The 20,270-nt window shown below is 43.3% G+C and overlaps 1 protein-coding gene across 1 annotated transcript in view; it reads right to left on the bottom strand.

The window, feature by feature from the left end:
* The window catches only part of LOC124553901 (BTB/POZ and MATH domain-containing protein 4-like), a 46,709-nt gene extending 26,816 nt beyond the window's left edge, over nucleotides 1–19,893 (bottom strand). The window contains exon 1 of the mRNA XM_047127915.1: nucleotides 19,726–19,893. Within this exon, the coding sequence (XP_046983871.1) occupies nucleotides 19,726–19,816 (91 nt within the window). The 5' untranslated portion in view covers nucleotides 19,817–19,893. The remainder of the gene's footprint in view (nucleotides 1–19,725) is intronic.
* Nucleotides 19,894–20,270: the final 377 nt, after the last annotated feature.

The raw sequence follows: 20,270 nt of genomic DNA, 5'->3' as shown, positions 1-20,270 counted from the left end.
CCTCATAAAATAAAAGCTTCCATTGTCTTCGAATCTTCGAACAGTTGACATAATATTATCAGAGTCAGTTTGGATTCAGGAAAACCCGAAGTATCGAAGGAGGAATAATATCTTTAAACTTAATTTAAAAATGTAAATAGGCAGCTTATTTAGGTATGCAGAAAATGTTTCATAACGTAAAATGGCTAAATAAACTTTGAGTTATAGAAGAATGTAGGAATATGCACAGACACTGATATGTTCTGTGGAAGCTGTATACAAAAAGAAAGGACTTTTATTGGTGTGCGCTCTACACAGGTTATACACATTTTCAGAAATGAGTCCAGCAAGGAAGTGTGCTATAAACAATTATTCTTAATCTATTCAACGAATAGGTAGAAAGTGAGAGTGGTTTTACATGTACAGGTAAGCATGGCACAGCTGTTTTATCTGAAAGTGAATCCAATCGAGGCCCATGCCAGTTGAATCTGAGTGCCCCAGAGCCAGAATGCAGTCTCCAAAGTGCTTCTCGAGGACATCAAACGCTCTACTGCTTCGATATGGGTCGAGCCCATTCTTGCACAAATCACATCTCGTCGAAATCAGTGGCACTTTCGATAATGGGGATGAAATCATTTTTCAACACCTTCACGCACCATTCCGTACTCACCAAAGGAATATCCACCGATTATTCGGTGAATGGAAATTGCAAACCACACAGTCTTCTGTTGAGAGTGAAGAGACTTTTCGACCGCCAAATGTAGACGCCCAGTCCCCCCTGATGCGCCAATTACGCTTATTGACGAATCCACCCAACTGGAAGTGGGCTTAGCCGCTAAACCAAACTGTATTCACATCAAAGCACTGTTCGTCAGTTCTGTAGACAATAGTGCTGGCAAAACATAACGGCTGTCCAATGGCCCTGGAACCAGACTGATAGGTCTGAATTTTATATGGGAAGAAATGCGCGTCTTCAACAACAATTTCTTTCAGTGTGTCCCAGTTGATTCAAAGCTGTTATGCAGCTCGTTTCACCGATTTCCTGGGGCTAGTTTGAAACAATGCAAGCGTCTTCTTGGTGTTTTCAGGCGTTTTCATCCTATTTCGACGACCGACATTGCGAACTCAGTCAGTACGAACGCTACCCGTCTCTCAAACTTGCGAATCATATTCTCGATCGTTAGCACACTTGGACCGGTTGTCTTCAGATTGAACTCGGTCGCAACACTTCCTCTGAGCCGCAGTTGGGCTGTTATTGCTAGCACAGCAGGCCTTCACAAGCGCTCTATGTTCAGGTACGCTGTACCGTGACGTTTTCTCGCGCAAATAGACGACAACAAAGAGGCGCGCGCGCATACACGTACCAATTACAATCATGCCCCGCGGCTAACCGTACAGTTTGAACGTCATAACGCAAACCACTCAGAAGCTATGACGATTTCTTTCAAGGTTCAAATGGCTCTGAGCACTATGGGACTTTACATCTGTGGTCATCAGTCCCCTAGAGCTTAGAACTACTTAAACCTAACCAACCTAAGGAAATCACACACATGCATGCCCGAGGCAGGATTCGATCATGCGACCGTAGCAGTTGCTCGGTTCCGGAGTGAGCGCCTAGAACCGCGAGACCACCGCGGCTGGCTTCTTTTCATGTAGATCAAAAATTGTCATCCGGTATGAATAACGTAAATTCCTGATTTCCATCATAAACATGTTGCTGCTTTGATGCAGCTCTCCATAATACTCTATCCTGAGCAAGTTTCTTCATCTCCAAGTACCTACCGCAAACTACTATATTGGTGATGCCTTGATGCCTGAGAACGTGTCCTACCAACCGATCCCTTATTCTAGTCAAGTTGTGTCACAAATTTCTCTTCTCAACAATTCTATTCAGTACCTCCTCATTAGTCACGTGATCTATCTAATCTTCAGCATTCTTCTGTAGCACCACATTTCGACACCTTCTATTCTCTTCTTGTCTAAAATATTTATTACCATGTTTCACCTCCATACATTGCTACACTCCATACAAATACTTTCAGAAACGACTCCCTGACACTTAAATCTGTACTCGATGTTAACAAATTTCTCTTCTTCAGAAACGCTTTCCTCTCCACCGCCAGTGTACATATTATATCCTCTCGACCATCATCAGTTATTTTGCTTCCCAAGTTACAAACTAATTTACTACTTTAAGTGTCTCATTCCCTAATCTAATTCCCTCAGCATCACCCGATTTATTCGACTACATTCCATTATTCTCGGTTTGATTTTCTTGAGGTTCATCTTATATCCTCCTTCAAGACTCTGTGAATTCCATTCAACTGCTCTTTCAGGTCCTTTGCTGTCTCTGACAGAATTAGAATGTGATCGGCAAACCTCAAAGTTTTTATTTCTTCTCCATGGATTTTCATTCCTACTCCGAATTTTTCTTTTGTTTTCTTTACTGCTTGCTCAATATATAGATTGAATGACATCGGGGATAGGCTACAACCCTGTCTCGCTCCCCTCGTCACCACTGTTTCCCTTTTATGCCCTGGAGTCCTATAACTGACATCTGGTTTCTGTACAAATTGTAAATAGCCTTTCGCTCCCTGTATTTGACCCCTGCCAGGCTCAGAATTTGAAGGAGAGTATGCCAGCCAACATAGTCAAGAGCTTTCTCTAAGTCTGCAAATGCTAGAAACGTAGGTTTTGCCTTTCGTTAATAAACCATATAATCATAAACATACGCCAGTGTCTTGCTCTTACATCATTCACCTTAGGGAAATACACTTTCTTCAACTTTGGAAGGCAAGACACAACTATAAATGAAAAACGAACGTAGTGTTGTGAGTGCAGGACAGGAGACCATAAGTCTGCCGGAAAAACAGGTTATCACAACTACCCAGTGGTCGCAGGAGCAGCCTTGACGCAACCATTGTCTGTCTAACTTCCATGGATAGTGTTCCTTTGTTAACTACAGAGCTATCGCATACAGATACCATTGAAACAGTTTCACAGAATTGACAGCCAGGGTGTAGTTCGTAAGAAACACAAGGAGTTAGGGAGGCAGATCGTGTCACTACCTGTGGGTCCTTTTGGAGGGAGCCACCTGGCTTGCAATGGCGATGCCTGGAACCTAGATCAAATGGGTGATGGAAGGATGCATGGGGCTGGTCGTTAATTCTTGCTGCTGCAAGGTCCATGTCTACATCAAAATTTGCGTGATTACTATGCTACTCACAACAAACTGCCTGGCAGAGGATTCAATGAACCACCTTCAAGCTGTCTCTCTCCCGTTCCACTCTCGAAAGGCGCGGGGGAAAAACGAGCACTTAAATTTCTCTGTGCAAGCCATGATTTATCTTATTTTATCTTGATGATAATTTTTCCCTGTGTAGGTGGGCGCCAACAGAATGTTTTAGCAATCGGGGGAGAAAACTGGTGACTGAAATTTCATGAGATCCCGTCGCAACAAAAAATGATTGCCACTCCAATTCACGTATCACGTCTGTGACACTATCTCCCCTATTTCTCGATAATACAAACCAAGCTGTCCTTCTATGAACTTTTTCGATGTTATCCGTCAGTTCCACCTGATGTCCAACCCACACAACACAGCAATACTCCACAACAGGGGGGACAATCGTGGTGTAAGCAGTCTCTTTAGTGTTCTGCCAATGAATGGCAGTCTGGTTTGCTCTACTCACAACATTATCTATGTCATCGTTCCAATTTAGGTTATTTGTAATTTTAATCACTAAGTATTTAGTTGAATTTACTTACTTCAGTTTTGTGTGACTTATCGCGTAATCGAAATTTAGCGGATTTCTTTTAGTACTCATGTAAATAACTTCACTCTTCTTTATTCAGGGTCAATTGTAACTTTTCACACCATACAGCTATCTTATCTAAATCATTTTGCAATTCGCTTTGGTCATCTGATAACTTTACAAGACGGTAAATGACAGTATCATCTGCAAATAATCTAAAGACGGCTACTCGGACTGTCTCCTAAATCGTTAATATAGATCAGAAACAATAGAGGGCTTATAACACTTCCTTGGGGAACGCCAGGTATAACTTCTGTTTTACTCGATGACTTTCAGTCTATTACTACGAACTGTTACCTTTCTGACAGGAAATCAAGAAACCAGTAGCGCAACTGAGGCGATATGCCATAGGCATGTAGTTTGGTTAGAAGACACTTACGAGGAATGCTACCGAAAGTCTTCCGGAAATCTAAAAGTATAGAATCAATTTGCCATCCCCTGTCACTTGCTCCCATTACTCACTACTTCATGAGTATAAAGATCTAGTTGTGTTTCATAAGAACAATATTGTCAGAATCCAAGGTGACTATGTGTCAATAAATCGTTTTCTTTGAGATAATTCATAATGTTCGAACACATATATGTTCCAAAACCCTACTGGAAATCGACGTTAGTGATATGGTCCTGTAATTCAACGAATTACTCCTACTTCCGTTTTGGGGTATTGGTGTGACCTGAGCAATTTTCCAGCTTTTCGGTACGGAACTCCCTGTGAAAGAGAGGCTGTATATAATTCCTAAATATGGAGGAATAGCATGAGAATAATCTGATGGGAACCTGACTGCTATACAATCTGGACCGGAAATCTTGCCTTTATTAATTAATTTTAGCTGCTTTGCTACAACCTGGATGTCTACTTCTATGTTTATCATCTTGGCAGTTGTTATTTATTGGAATTCAGGAATATTTACTTCGTCTTCTTTGGTGAAGTTTCGGAAAACCGTGTTTAATAACTCTGCTTTAGTGGCACTGTCATCAATGACTTCCCCGTTGTTATCGTGCAGTGAAGGTATTGATTATGTCTCGCCACTGGCGTGCTTTATGTATGACCTGTCGCTGTCCTTGATCACCATCAACTGTCTTCAGTGCGTGATTGGCCGCAGACACGCACTGCTGCTGGAGGAACACCTGTTTCTGGAGCTGAGCCGTGTGCGAAGTCTACGACCATGGAAAGGGGTTGCTTGGACGAAATATGCACTCGCGTCTACCTGTCGGTAAACGGTTAATAAAGGTGGGGTTTGGACATTTAAGCTGCTGATTCAGAACAGCTTACACCATGGACTTCCCTTGTACACGTAGGCAATATTGAAACAGTTGTACAGAATCACTGCATACACACATACATATCTTTCGTGCATTGCCTGTTAGCTTTTCCTTTCACACATTTGTAACCACACGAAGAACGTTTATATTTTGTGTTCTGTCAAACATTTAGGTGGTTATGTCTCTTTGTACGAATATGCACACACAACTGACAGTGCTTAGTCATTAAATGTTATTCTCTTATGTCTCCCTACGGCCGCCACACCTACAGGACAGGTGATACACTACTCCCTACTGCGAACGTCGATCTATAGTGCACCACGATCGTCGTATGCCATGTCAAAACAATTTGGTCGCCGCGGAATCAAGGTTGGAGAGTTGTTTTGCTCTCTATGCAAGTCTGTCTGGAGACTACAGATCGTGTTCCTCGATGCTCAAAATGCACTCACAATTCTTCTCTTACGTTCCTCCTTTGGGGCTTCTGCACCTGGGGGGGGGGGGGGGGTCAGCACAGATCAGGCGATTGCATCAGTCTACGCCTTCCATTCGTCAGTGAACACTATACTGTTGTATGCATTTTATTAAGTCTCTAGGATTTATCTATAATATCTGGTCTCATTCCTGAATAACGACGGATGTCTCTGCTGTATACATATTACCTCTGTTTGTTACCAGATTTTTCTGACACAATGTTAAAGATTTCTGACACAGAATTTAGAGATTAATAGGATTAACTTTACTTGTATAGGCATTTAAGTATTTAGGAACCATGTCTAGATTTTTATATATTTTACGTACTGCACCATCGTAATTATACCTCAAAGTGGACTACCCCTGTCGCTACAAACTTTCTTTTCGCCTCTATGCATCCACACTTCAGCACCTGACCTACTGACCACAGGAAGGTACATTTTTAATGACTTGCTTGTGCCATCCGTACTTGCAAATGCTAACAGGTATAAAAACATACGCTCTGTAACAGCTATAATTATAAGTCTGCAAATGGTGTAAGTACTGATATAGTATTGTTTAGTAGACTGTTCTCACTCACCGATAGAAATATCTGTACTTATACACCTTGCACCATGTGTGTCTGTCTATATGTAGGAAGTTAAATGGCTCTGAGCACTATGCGATTTAATTTCTGAGGTCATCAGTCGCCTAGAACTTAGAACTAATTAAACCTAACTACCCTAAGGACATCACACACATCCATGCCCGAGGCAGGATTCGAACCTGCGACCGTAGTGATCGCTCGGTTGCAGATTATAGAGTCTAGAACCGCACGGCCACTCCGGCCGGCTGTAGCAAATTATATGATTTGGACGTATAACTAACTACACACACTAAGCATTTGCATGTTATATACACTGAAGAACGAAAGGAATTTCGTATAGCGCCCCACCCCCCTCCTGATCATGCAGGAGTGCCGCAAGACAAGACGACGTGGCACGGCCTCGACTAATGTCTGAAGTAGTGCTGGAGGGTACTGACACCATGAATCCTGCAGGGCTGTCCATAAGTCCGTAAGAGTACGAAGGGGTTGGAGATCTCTTCTGAAAAGCACATTGCAAGGCATCCCAGATATGCTCAGTAATGTTCATGTCTGGTGAGTCTGGTGACCAGTGGAAGTGTTTAAATTCTGAAGACTGCTCCTGGAGCCACTCTGTAGCATTTCTGGACGTGTGGCGTGGTGCATTGTCCTGCTGGAATTCCCCAAGTCCGTCGGAATGCACAGTGGACACGAATGGATGCAGGTGATCAGGCAGGATGCTTATGTTTGCGTCATCTGTCGGAGTCGTATCTGGACGTATCAGGGGACCCATATCACTCCAACAGCATACGCCCCACACCATTACAGAGCCTTCACCAGGTTGACCAGTCTCCTGCCGACATGCAGTATCCACAGATTGATGAGGTTGTTTCCATACTCGTACTCCTCCATCCACTCGATACAATTTGAAACGACTCACCCAACCCGGCGATATGTTTCCAGTCATCAACAGTCCAACGTCAGTGTTGACAGGCCCAGCTGAGGCGTGAAGATTTGTGTCATGCAGCCATCAAGGGTACACGAGTGGGCTTTCGGCTCCGAAAGCCGATATCGATGATGTTTCCTTGAATGGTTTGCATCCTGATTCTTGTTGATGGCCCAGCATCAAAATATATAGCAATTTGCGGAAGCGTTGGACTTCTGTCACTTTCAACGAAATGGTTGTACGGGAAAATCCCCACTTCACCGCTACTTTGGAGATGCTGTGTCCTTTCGATCCTGCGCCGACAGTAACACCACGGTCAAACTGATTTACATCTTGATAACCTGCCATTGTAGCAGCAGTAACCGATCTAACAACTGTGCCAGACACTTGTTGCCTTTTCAGGTGTTGCCGACCGAATCGCCGTGTTCTACCTGTTTATATGTCTCTGTGATTGAATACGCAGGACTATACCAGTACTCCAGTACTTTCTTTGCGTATTGCCCGTTGGCTTTTCCTGTCACACACTTGTAACAACGCGGAAAACGTTCCGGTGGTTATGTAGCTTCGTATTTATATCCAGACATAGCTTACCAGGCTTAGTCATTAAATGTTCTTCTCTTATGTCTCCCTGTGAACACACATGTACTCCTTTAAAAGTACTGATCACAGACAATCGTCTTCTTTTCATATTTATCGTTTGATATACACAGACCAACGCAGTACTTTTATTTCAGCCACGTTAATTACTTAAGACTCGATTTTCGAGTTATACCGAGTACTGGGCATGTGATTCATGCCGCTCAAAACAAAGGAAGTATTTCTGTTTAAATTCTGTGTAGTCAAATATTTTGGTTACTGAATTTTTTTCTCCTTTTCTGTCTGGTGCACACACGAATAAATCAGAACACTTTCCAACGTCTCATCAGGCGACGTGCAGCATTTGAGAAGCACGGATTCGCCAAAATTTAGTACTCAGACTTGTTGCGAACATCCCTGTGCTTTGTTGGTTCAAATGGCTCTGAGCACTACGGGACTTAACATCTTAGGTGATCAGTCCCCTAGAACTTAGAACTACTTAAACCTAACCAACCTAAGGACATCACACACATCCATGCCCAAGGCAGGATTCGAACCTGTGACCGTAGCGGTCGCGCAGTTCCAGACTGAAGCGCCTAGAACCGCTCGGCCACTTCGGCCGACGCTTTGTTGGTGGTCTCTGAAAATGTGAGACGCATTGGGAACAGCAAACCTTTCAACTTGAACGGCATATCTGCTGGGACCGTTGGGATGCGTGGTAGCAGTATATCTTCTCCTGCCACGCTCCCATTTAACAACGTGGCTTCAATGATATTATCATCGTTTCTTGCAGAAAACGTGGTACCGCTGAAAAATCGTAGTTTCTTTATGTTTCGAAGAGGAATGACAGCCAAGCAAATTTTCAGATTTAAACCGTGCAGCGAAAGGCCTGGCAAATCAACGAATTCAGGAACTTGATTGAATTTTTAAGAACTTCATTCTGATTCATTGCAGTATCAATACACAGAAATACAGTCGCTTTGCCTGATACTTTGTTTTAAACGCAGACGGTGACGGCACTGGCATCGATGAATAGGTATGTTTAGGGATCCGTAGTTCATGCACGAACTAGTTGAAATGAACTAGGCCGCTACGGTCGCAGGTTCGAATCCTGCCTCGGGCATGGATGTGTGTGATGTCCTTAGGTTAGTTAGGTTTAAGTAGTTCTAAGTTCTAGGGGACTGATGACCTTAGAAGTTAAGTCCCATAGTGCTCAGAGCCATTTTTTTGAAATGAACTACTCTTAGAAGAGATCTGTTAGAAGTGTCCTTTCTCTTACTAACATGTAGTTCGTTTACTTCTGCCTTCCCCTACATGTTGGAAATTAGAATCCGTGAGAACGAATTTCCCCTCCCTCGATACTGAGCGCAGCCGACTCCCACGAACTAGGCGTCCTTAGTCCTGACATCCTAATGGTGGACTGTGCGGATGGCATCTGACTGGAAGACTGAAACCATTCCGTCAGTTTGCAATCTCACCCCTCCTTTCCCTTTCCATTTATTATCCACATTAAGCAAAGTTTTTTATCAGGAGTTGAGACGTGCGTAGTTTACAATAATCTTTCTAGTATGCTTAGCGTGCCATGTTGAGTTGGCTCCAGTTCTTCTTGTCTAGGGGTCTGATTCTTGAAGATGTAAATGTCAGATCAGATCCTCGCAGTTGGTTTAAACCAAATAAATTTGAATATTGTTGTTGGAAAAATTATTTTATGTAGATGTATTTTCTCACATTTAAGTATATCATACAGTATTTTGAGTTTTCACGTTAACAAAGCCGAAATTAAATTGTTCTCACAAAAATACCTCCCATCACGTCATAGGCATGCTTACGACTCTCTTACTCTGCGGAAATAACAATATTTTACTACTTTCCTTAACAAATGAATCCCTTGTAGTTTTATTTACATTATTAATTTGTATTATTATTTCATAAATGAATCCAGAAACAAATACTGTAAAAAGTACAGGGCTATGTAATTAATTATAGAAATTTTAAGTGAGCCAATAATTATCAATTTGAAGTGTTTGTAAAAAAATTATTTTAACTATATATCCAGAAGTAGTACGTATCGGTTATAACATCTAAACTAAAATATCGTATGAAAATAGTTCCTTTTCGTAAATTTTAGCTCGAAATATAACATACTGTATATAAAATTATCTGAAAGTTTTTAGAAAATCAACTGAGATAATACTGACCTGTCCTAAATTCGGAAAATAATACTGGTATCGACAAATACTGTTGAGGAAAACGAAATGCTAGAGGAGGACACGGTTAGAAGTTCTGTTACTTAAGTTCAGGCTCCATTTCCGAACTGTGCCAACTGGGTAGGATAGAAGAGAGAAACTGTTCCCTTAGTTCACTTAGTTCACCTCAGTCTACAGTACCTGTATCTAAACATTTCTTTCCTGTGTTAAGACTTATATATTTAATAAGAGCTAGTTTTTTTCTATTTCTAGGGCTTGTTAGATAAGAAAATTAGAAAGCAGATACTCACTCTTGGTGGCAAGGAGAATACTTCCATCTTTAATGCCTCCCACATCCCGGGTTCCCAAGTAAAGGCCTAGGTTAAAACTAAAAACGCTCAGCCCTGTGTGTCAAAAAGATTGCATGTAAAAAAGTCGTAGAAATGTGCACTCTGGTTTGTTTCTGAAGGTCATTCAGTTTGGTACCCCGCCTCTATCGCCGAGTTCGGCTCGCGCAGCCGTGTGATGCGGACGTCTGCTCGCGTCCCGCCTGTTCTGGAGTGCACATGCGCCATTTCCTTGTTTACCTCTTGCCGTGGTTTCGAGTACTGCTTCCCTCTTAAGAGCGAGCCATGGCGCACACATAACACTGGGTAGCGATCAAAATAACATTTCAAGTTGAATATGCACAATTACGACCTTTTGAAATCGAGAACTTTGCACGGGATGATATTTGCCTGGACCCACGGGACGTGACTGGCATTCACTTTTCCATTATCGGAAACGTTGCAGGTGTCATAATTGTGTACTGATATTGAGAATCAGCACGTGCAACACCTCAACCTGACGGACATGTAGAGGCCTCCATTCGATCAGTGTCTTTGACCGTCCATTTGAGGTCCCACCAGACATCGTCATGTTGGCTTCCAAGCCATATGCCAATGTACTCAATCACCAGGCCGACAAATGGAAAACCTTTGATACCTATTCTTTTCTGTACAGTGTCCATTAACTGAAAACTGAATTAGTGAAACATGTGCCATTATACCTGGTTATAGGACGATGGAGGGCCATATATGACAGGCAGCTCCATACCTGTGCTTCCTGCAACTAGGAAGGACATTCCGCCAGAACTGTCTCTGGCGACAGCTTAGAGAGACCCCACTCAACGACGCTGCCCCCATTGCGACATCCACTGTCCGTCCTGTGGCTTATGCTGTGGTCACCGCACGATCTTCAGCACAACTCACGTGATCCATTACAAACGAAGACTGCCGTCACAGTGACTGATCCGGCACTTGTCACATCACTGCAACCAGAGTTGTCAATGAGAGTAGAACTCTCCTACCTAGTACTGATGGCAACAATACAGAAAGGGCACCTAGTGTCGTAGCGACTTCTGCCTTCCTTCCATTGGGCAATGAGTCAACAGATAACTGCTACCATTTTCAATCTGAGCTGCACGTTGGAAACAAAAGTCACCATGGAAGCGCCAGAAGTGGAAACGTGACACTTAGATGATTACCTTCAACAAATGGCTATATGATGACAATCAAATGTTCGTTGACGCATATTCCTCTGACACCTTCGCCCACAAATGCTTCACATCATAGTAACACAGTGGCTCATCCGACCTGACTTCCCTCTTTTGATACCAACTCCACTTGTGGGTACAGCAGACGGATCACCAAACGACACAATATCTGTACTAATGAGCTTCTGGGCATATAAGGTAGAGGATGACACCATACTACCACCTTGTACCACAAAAGATAATGTTCTGATGGAGGTACTGGGCAGAGCAACGACACCACTATGGATGCCACGGCTGGTACACCCCAGACACCTACTCACAGAGTGCATATCACATTCCAGGTAGACATGGGAACTCAAAAGTACTGACTGGCCATGCTCAACGTCAATAACAACCATTTCGAGCATAAACTGACGATGTTACTGGAAACACTGAACACAGCAGATATAGACATAGCCACCCTTCAGGACGTCTATGTCACGGATTTTGTAGAGCCTTTCGAATACGGCACACACATCACCCACACATCTGGCACTGGTAGTTGCATGGCGCTCTTCTCTGTGATGGCTCAATTGCCAAAGACATCACTTTTATCCTTGACAGGAGCAGCATTGCGTACACACTTCATGGCACGAAAACCATAAACATCTACACACCCTCCGGATTGGGCCATCATGAAGAATGGTGTGCTTCTTTCAGGATGCCTTCATGCCCCTCTTGATGGGCGTCAGGATGACTTCGTTTTCGGTGGTGATTTTAACTCCATCCAGGTGCCTTAGGGCAATCTGCCACACTATGCTCAATGTGTGGCCCTCTCAACCATTGTAATCAGCCTTCAATTCGTTGACACGTGTCAATATGTACATGTCGATAGGGAGAGTTTCACACACCATATTAGCAACTCCTCCAGTCACATAGACTGTTATCTATCGCTCATGCTCCAATGTTTGGGGCAAACAAGTCACTTAAACATGACTCATTGGCTTTTCCTATCATGCAGCCTGTATAGGTACTGTCACCTTTCAATGCCAGATGGTATGGCATTGGGGAGGCCCCTGCAAATTGAATGTGTCTTTCCTACATTTTCGTGAATGCCAAGTGCTCATGGGGGCCTTGTGGACATCCTGCACCCTCCGGGCTTCCTTTTAGGGTTGCTTTATTCTGTTGATAAACCACATGGAGGAGCTAGCGTCAGTGACTATCGACCCCTGTCAGCCCTGAACTCTGACGTGAAGATCTAAACTGGCTTTTGGCAGCGCGCTTGAAAAGTGTTGCCTGCTTTGTTGTATACCAGAACTAGGCGTCATCATGAGGTAATTACAACATCTCGATTTCCTTACGTCGATACTTTGACATGTCCGCATTTATGCAGATACGGTGTATGATGGTACTCTTGGCCTCCCTTTATTTCAGCGAGGACTTTGATAGGGTTGATCACTGTTATCTGGCAGCGAATATCCAGAATATGGAATTCCCAGACAGCTCCTCTTAGGCACGACATCTTGGATTATGTACCATGGTCGTCTTACACCATCCATCCTGGTCCAAGGACTGGTATGGAATGGATGCCCTGTTTCCCCCAGTCCTGTACGTTGGCACCATAGAACTATTACTTTGGTGCATCTCCAACACTTCAATGACTCTAGGCACCCACACTTCTTATTCCATGGCCTAGGTGGGCGAGCTGGTCCTCCTGCGCTACAGCAACGATGTTCAAGCAGCAATGGAGTGGGTGGGGTCCTATGATACTGCTTCAGTAGTGTCATCAACCTTCACTAAAAGTCGTGCACTAACTGTAGTACATGGGCTACCCACTGAATGTGTCACTCCCCTGCAGGTCTGTGGCATGACAACTTATCTAGGTATTGATTTTATGTGAGATTTGTGATGATCTATGGACCTTAACAGTAGGCACTTGCTATGTTAGATCTGGCCAGAGCTCCTTGACCATCAGCTCTGAAGTTGCTGCAATGGACGTCCTATGCAAACATTTATGTCACATCGCAAATCCTGCACATGGCCCAGACTTTCCCATTCTGCTATCAATGGCTAGACATATGTTGGCCACGTTGGGTTCCTTTGTGAATCAAGGCATGTTATTTAAGGTCAGCTATGAGTTCCTCATACTTATGAAGGGCGAAGGAGGCCTCAATGTCTGTCATCTCCAACATCGAGGAACAGCCCTCTTTACAAGCTTGCATGTCAAGATGTGGCAACGTATTCTGACTTGCCTCACCAGCTTATTGAGAGGACCCTTACCCGAATCTCTCTCGTCGCTACAGAGCCACTGACAGATGTCGCAGCATGTTTTTCCTACTTCTATTTTCCTATTTCTTTCTTCAATACAGCTACATCCGGACCCAACTTCCCCCTCCACGTCTACCAATGGCTCAGGTAGTGTATACCTTGCTGCAATCGCAACTTTCACCGAATATAACTGAGAAAACACACCGCCTCTTCTGGTGGAGGGAATTGCGGACCCCTACACTCATGTCAGATGTTCAGTCCACCTGATATATGACTGTTAGTAGGAAGCAAGTATGAAAGTCGTGTCTCGACCAGATAAATCTGGTGGCATGTACCACATGTGGAGTACAATGAAGGCCATCGAAGCGAGGCGAGTGATGTTAAGCCTTTGGTCCACCAGATGTTGATGTTCATCTCATGCGTGACTCCTGACATCATCACAGCACAAATGTTTCTCTTCCCAGGCATTGGACTATTTTCTGTGGACTAAGATCCACTCAGTAACTTGAATTCGTGGACACACTGTCCACTACCTGTCTGGTGGTGGTGACAAATCATCTCTCAATTTCTGGCAATACCTTAACGACCAACATTGTGCAGTTGTGATATTAATCGAAATTTCTGCAGAGCACGTCCTGCAACAATCCTCGTAGCTGGATCACAACAGCAACAAGCATCTGACATACTTTTCTTTCCTCCATTTTACAGAGTTGATTCCCTCATCAGTTATTTGTACACACTTTTGAAGAGATAAGCATCAGTGATCTGCAGACACATCTCCACCACCCAGATTTTCTCCCAGTGATGTTCAAGGTGAAGCCCAGTCTTTGTGAGGATGTGTTGGTGCGACTGAGATGGCTTGAAAAAAAGGGTTGGCAGATGTTAATGGTGTCTTACTAACTGGGGCCTACACATGAAGTGGTGGAATCTTTTTTTGGGGGGGGGGGATGCTTATTAAGTTTAGCGTACGAGTGGCGATAAAATTAGCTTCTTTTCCTTTGTAGGCCTACATATAGTAAGGAATGTGAGGAATGTGTTAAAAAATGTGGTCGGTGCAGCGTACCTGACATTTTCTCCATTCAGAGATTGGGTGTTGTGTTGACTTCACCATCATTTCACACCCATTGACACACAGACGCCAAAGTGGCTTCAGCTGAAATGCCTTGCAACAAGTGGCTGGACTCTGCACAAGTGGCGATCCTGGCCTGGTCACATGTATCATTTTATTCAGTTTTGTAGGCAATGAAATTATTAAATTTTACTTTCAGATTATTAGTTTGTAGGTTTTTATTAGTGCTCTTGTTTCTTGGCCCCTTTACATAAATATTATTCATGTAGCTAATTTGAAATGGTTGATCCAACTAATTCAATAAGAAGAAATATCTCTGAAGGACTATTTGCGTACAATATATCTAACGATTTTTTTTAATTCTATGGGATATTTCGAAAAATTTGAGGATCATTTTGTATGTGATTGCTGTGACTTTGTGGAAATACATTGGCAATGTGATATAGTGTGAGGATTTATCGGTTGTTATTCTCACATTCCAAATATAAAACAACTGTGGTGCAAAACGTTCAACTAATGCATCATGTTGCAGTCGCTGATTCATATTCATCTCCAAAGTCAGTTTTGTACATGTGGCCGTAATACTGATAGTTGAGAAGTGCTTTCATTTCATCAGTGGCTGCTGAATACGGTAACATTTAGAAATGTTTCACCAAACGTCTTGTCTCGCCCACCTCTTAGAGAACTGTCATTTGGCTGATTGACTGTTGCACAATTAGCATCTATTCAGCAATGCGAGTATGACTTGGAAACTTATGTACTAGTGAACTTGGGTTTTCTCTATAACTTTTTGGTTGCATCTGGAGTAGGTCTACAAGTTGATACAAGGACCAGATTCAAAATTAATGCCCACCTTTGATACTGAGTCTTTCTCAGACAGTCTCGCCTGCTGTTTCAGTTTTCGTTTCAGTTGGTATTATTTTTCTATGAAGAACGACAAATTGCATACCATCTCCATGTACATTTTTGATACAGACTGAAATTTTTATCAGTATCTCACAGTTGTCAATTCCACGTTTTCACCCACTTTATGTACCCAATATTATGCGAGCTCTACTGGGGCAGCTCCAAACCCTGGCACGTTGTTATCTGTGCTTTGGAACTTAATCTGTTGAAATGTAGTACTGTCGCCTGTATGGGACACTTCAGTGGAACTTATACTGACACTTTCAGGTCCTTATCGTCATCTGGACTGGATAAGAGTAGTCCAATCTGAAAACTGGTGTGTACACTCCGCGTCCAATCAGCTACCTGAGCAACTGACCCATTTAGGACGTCCCTATAGTACTCAACACTATGATGCAGATCCAAGAAATTTCAGCCTGCTTTGTCACAGAAGCTTCGAACTCTTCAGTCAGTCGTTCCAGTCGATTCAGAACGGGGAGTGCACGATCGGTTTTGCACTGCAGCAAATTGAGTGTCTCACTGAAATTAGATGAGCTTTCTCAAGGTTCTCTGCCAGTTGAATGATCCAAGTGTGGCCACAGAGCGCAGTCAGCAGCCGGTAGCACCCCGCGCCGTCAGCGGCTGACTGAATGGCCTCTTTAGCAGGCTGAATAAGGCTCCCAGCCATACAAACTGAGTGCACTTTGTGTTCCCTCCAATCTCTTTTTACCATTTCCCTAAGGGATACCTTCTCTCGCTGTCCATTTGAACTTCCTGCTGTTAATAGATCCTGCCCTTTCGCGTTTGCCTCTTCTTGACACAGCACATACCATGTTTGTCAACAGCTGAAATGAGTCTCCGTGACTCAGTTTCGGTTTCAGTGGAAGACAGCACCTCAGACTCGTAGGTCAGGGTGATGGGTACCACGTGCTGAGTCCTCCCTGGTCCCTGCCTCCCCTGTACAGGGAGCCTAGTCCTGCCACTGACAGGATGAGTGGCGACAGATCATCTACTTCCTGTACAAGCTGCTGACAGCCAAGTGGATGAGCGGTAACAGATCGTGTACTGCCTGTAGAAGCGACAGCAGGAGGTGATAGCAACTCAGGTATCTGTGGTATATCTGATACATGACTGCTGGTAACTCTCCAGAAACATCCATATACAGTAGCTTCCAGGCGACTGATCTTAACTTATGAACGTCAGCTAACTCTTCCCACGTTCGAGGACGGTGTTCACTGTAGGGCTGCAGTGTGGCTGGTGTAATGTTTTACAAAACAGTAAACAAGTATCATTGAAGTAAGCCTGCAGGTTCTTTTTCATCTTCCGGACCAGTTAAGCTCCTAGTATAGCTAGTTACCGTTAAGATCTGAAGCAGTCCGTACGCAAATAGATGTTTCCTTTATAGCTGCAGTAGCACCTTCTATAAACGCTACTAATATCGTGAAATGTTTAGAGGATGTAGTCGAAAACAAAATGAAAATTACCGTTAGTTTACGGTAAATGCAGCCAATCGAACACGAAATGTTACTTGCAACAAGCGCTACACAAACACTGATTTTCTACGACATACGTAATGCACAACATTGGTAACATACGAAAATTTCCGAAAATTTACGTTTATTCACTTTGATACATAATGAAATACGGCATAAACGTTTCTTTGAATGAGGTGGCTACTTCGAAATTTTTATCGAGGAAAATCGTTGATCGTAACTAATGGTATAGCACAAAATACGTTTCTCATGACACACAAGGTACCAAAATACGGAATATACTACGACACAAGCACGGATGTTGATAAAGCTGAAATGTTTAAAATTGATGTGAAGTTTTAGGACGTGACTCTTAGAGGAGAAATTATCTGTCACATCTGATTTTACTTGAAGGAAATAGAGGAAGTCGGTTTGTATACGAAATTATGAGTAAACAGCCATGGGAACTGTCGGATTGTCCATTTAGCTGGTTTCATGTCAAATTTTGCACTTGCGTGTCAAAGATGTACTCTGGAACATGTCTTCAAAAAAAAAAAAATGCAAAGAAAAGGGTGTACAGTGTGGAACATAACAGAGCTAAAGGTGAGTTGGTATACCTTTGTGAAAAGTCTGCCGATACGTTCCACAGACAGATTACCTTTATCACTGTAAGGGTCTATGTAATATACAAGGTGATTTTTTTTTCTACCATGTACAATCTCTAGTGGTTGATCAATGAGCGGATAAGGAAGAAGGAAAAGTCTAATGATGTCCGGAAATGCATGGTCCCTATGCCAGAGACAATTTATTAAATCATTCTTTGTTACAGAAGCTGCACTGTAATACCATGCAGCTACAGTTACAGTATTCACGGTTTCCTCCTAGTGGGTGGTACTGTTTCTGGCACATCATGACCTAGGATGCTGGAAACCATGAAGGACGTACCGGAAATGGCCAGACACTAGAGTTGGAAGAAAATGTAATGAACACTGTGGAAGGCGACCGCCATATCAGAACCAGGCAGTTGGCCCACCACTACAGGGTAAGCCAGACGACCGTGTGGAACTTCCTCTATGACGTCTGCTACCACCCTTATGAGTTACAGCGTGTGCAGGACTTACTAACGACAGACTTTCCACATCTGTACCAATTTTGTCACTGGTTTCTTCACCAGGTAACCACGATTCCGGGATCTGTGTCATCCATCCTATTCAGAGATGACGCCACCTTTAGTTGGAGTGGTATCTTCAACTCTCATAACAGCCATCTGTGGGATGGTATGCAGAACGCCCACGGTATGGTCACAGCGAGTCATCAGCATCGGTGCAGGCGGAATGTGTGGACAGGGATAATTGGCGGCCATATTTTGGGACCAGTGTTCCTTCCATGTCGCCTAACTGGCGGCAACTGTTGGCATTTGTTGCGGGTAGTGCTATTGATGATTGTAATGGTTATGTGGCTGCTCCATGATGGGGATCCAGCCTACTTAGCCGTTAATGTCCGGCCGCATCTCAATCGTGTCTTCTATGGTTGATGGGTTGGAGAAGGTGGTCCAGTTGCATGGCCTGCTCGTTTAGCGCATCCCGACCCGTGCGATTTCTGGTTATGGGACCACCTCATAAGCATCGTGTACGCAGAGGACATTCCAGATGTGGAGACACTGGAGCAGCGTATTCATCCCGCCTATGGCCCTGTTCGTATGCAGCCTGGCCGATTTGAACGTGAGAGACAGAGCACACTACGGCGCCTATACACGAATGCGTTGAGGCACACGGAAACCATTTTCAATACATACTGTAGTTGTCGGTGCGTGATACAGCGAGTAATAGACTGCAGTCTTCGTAACAGTGTATGATTGAATAAATGGTCTCTAGCGAGGAAATCATTCATTTCCGGACGTAAATTCGTTAGACCTTTCTTGTTCCGTATGCTGTCATTGATCAATCCCTAGAGACTGTACACGATGGTAAAAATCACCCAGTCTACGCAACATGATGACCAAATGGCATTCCAACTGGAGCTTTCTGCAATACCAAAGGCAATGATACACTGATACCCAACGATATTACGTAGTTCCCTCGCAGTATTCTTATGACTGCTCTGTGACCCAAAGCAGTTACCCGTACAAGATCACGCCGGTGTGTACCACGGGTGGGTTACGTCCGACTCTGCCAGTTATGCTACTTGCATAGCAATAACGTCTGACGAACGTATTGCCTATCATGCAGGAGCAACGAACTGTACTGAATACAAGTTTGTGTTGCCCTTGGACGAGAGAGATTTCTGAACAAATGAGGTATATTTATTTTATATCTTCTCTCGCTGTTCTAAAAATAGAACGTCGATATATTCAAGTAGGCTACTACTCTAGTGTGTTTGAATTAGACAAGCAGGGAACAGGTGGCCAAGGCAGCTGGAGGGAAGCTTGCACACGCTCGCCGCAACACGGCGCCGGCGGTGACGTCTCAAACCAGAGATAAGACTACCGTGATTAAATAAACTAGCACCAAAAGAACCACTTGGACCATGAGTAGCGGATGAAACACTTACCTGAGTTCTCGGCTGTTCAACTATGTACGGTGACTTCCGTATACGATTCCGGAAAATAAATTCGTAAGAATCTCAACGTAAAACTTAAACATTTACTTCATTACTTCACAAAAAATTGCTGTCCATTCTCATACCCAGCCTCATAGGAATCGAAAAAATATAATATTTACCTGTAACGGAAACTGGGCGACTGTAGTCACTACATATGACCACCGCCACAAAAATGCGGATGAACCAACCAAAGCCTCTGCGGAACATCATGGAAGGTCGCAGGTGTCGGGCCAAGTAAAAAAGTTTTCCCTCAAAATAACTTCAGCGAACTTGCAGTCTGCTGAAGAACCTGAAATTTTACAAACAAGTGTAATCACAAAACACAATTTTTGCAACTACCTGTATAGTAAATAAAGAAGCGTAAATTAATCTGAATTACACCATTTTACAAGATGGATATCATTCCGTTATTCCGAATATACAGGGTGATTCACGAAGGCATGCAAATATTTCGATAAGTTATTCTACAAGTAAAACTAAACAAAAAAGTTCGTGTAAACACAGGTCCGCAAATATTTCGGTACGGAGTTACGGCTAATAAAAAAATTTGCATGAAATTTACCAACTTTGCTAATACGAAGCCATCGCAAAACTGTATGAGGTTACAGTAAAGCACGATTTCCACTTATTTTGTTGTTATTCATCTGGTGAAACTAATAAAAGA

Source organism: Schistocerca americana, chromosome 11 (genome assembly GCF_021461395.2).
Source record: "Schistocerca americana isolate TAMUIC-IGC-003095 chromosome 11, iqSchAmer2.1, whole genome shotgun sequence".
Taxonomy (NCBI): domain Eukaryota; kingdom Metazoa; phylum Arthropoda; class Insecta; order Orthoptera; family Acrididae; genus Schistocerca; species Schistocerca americana.
This window is presented reverse-complemented; position numbering and strand designations above follow the sequence as displayed.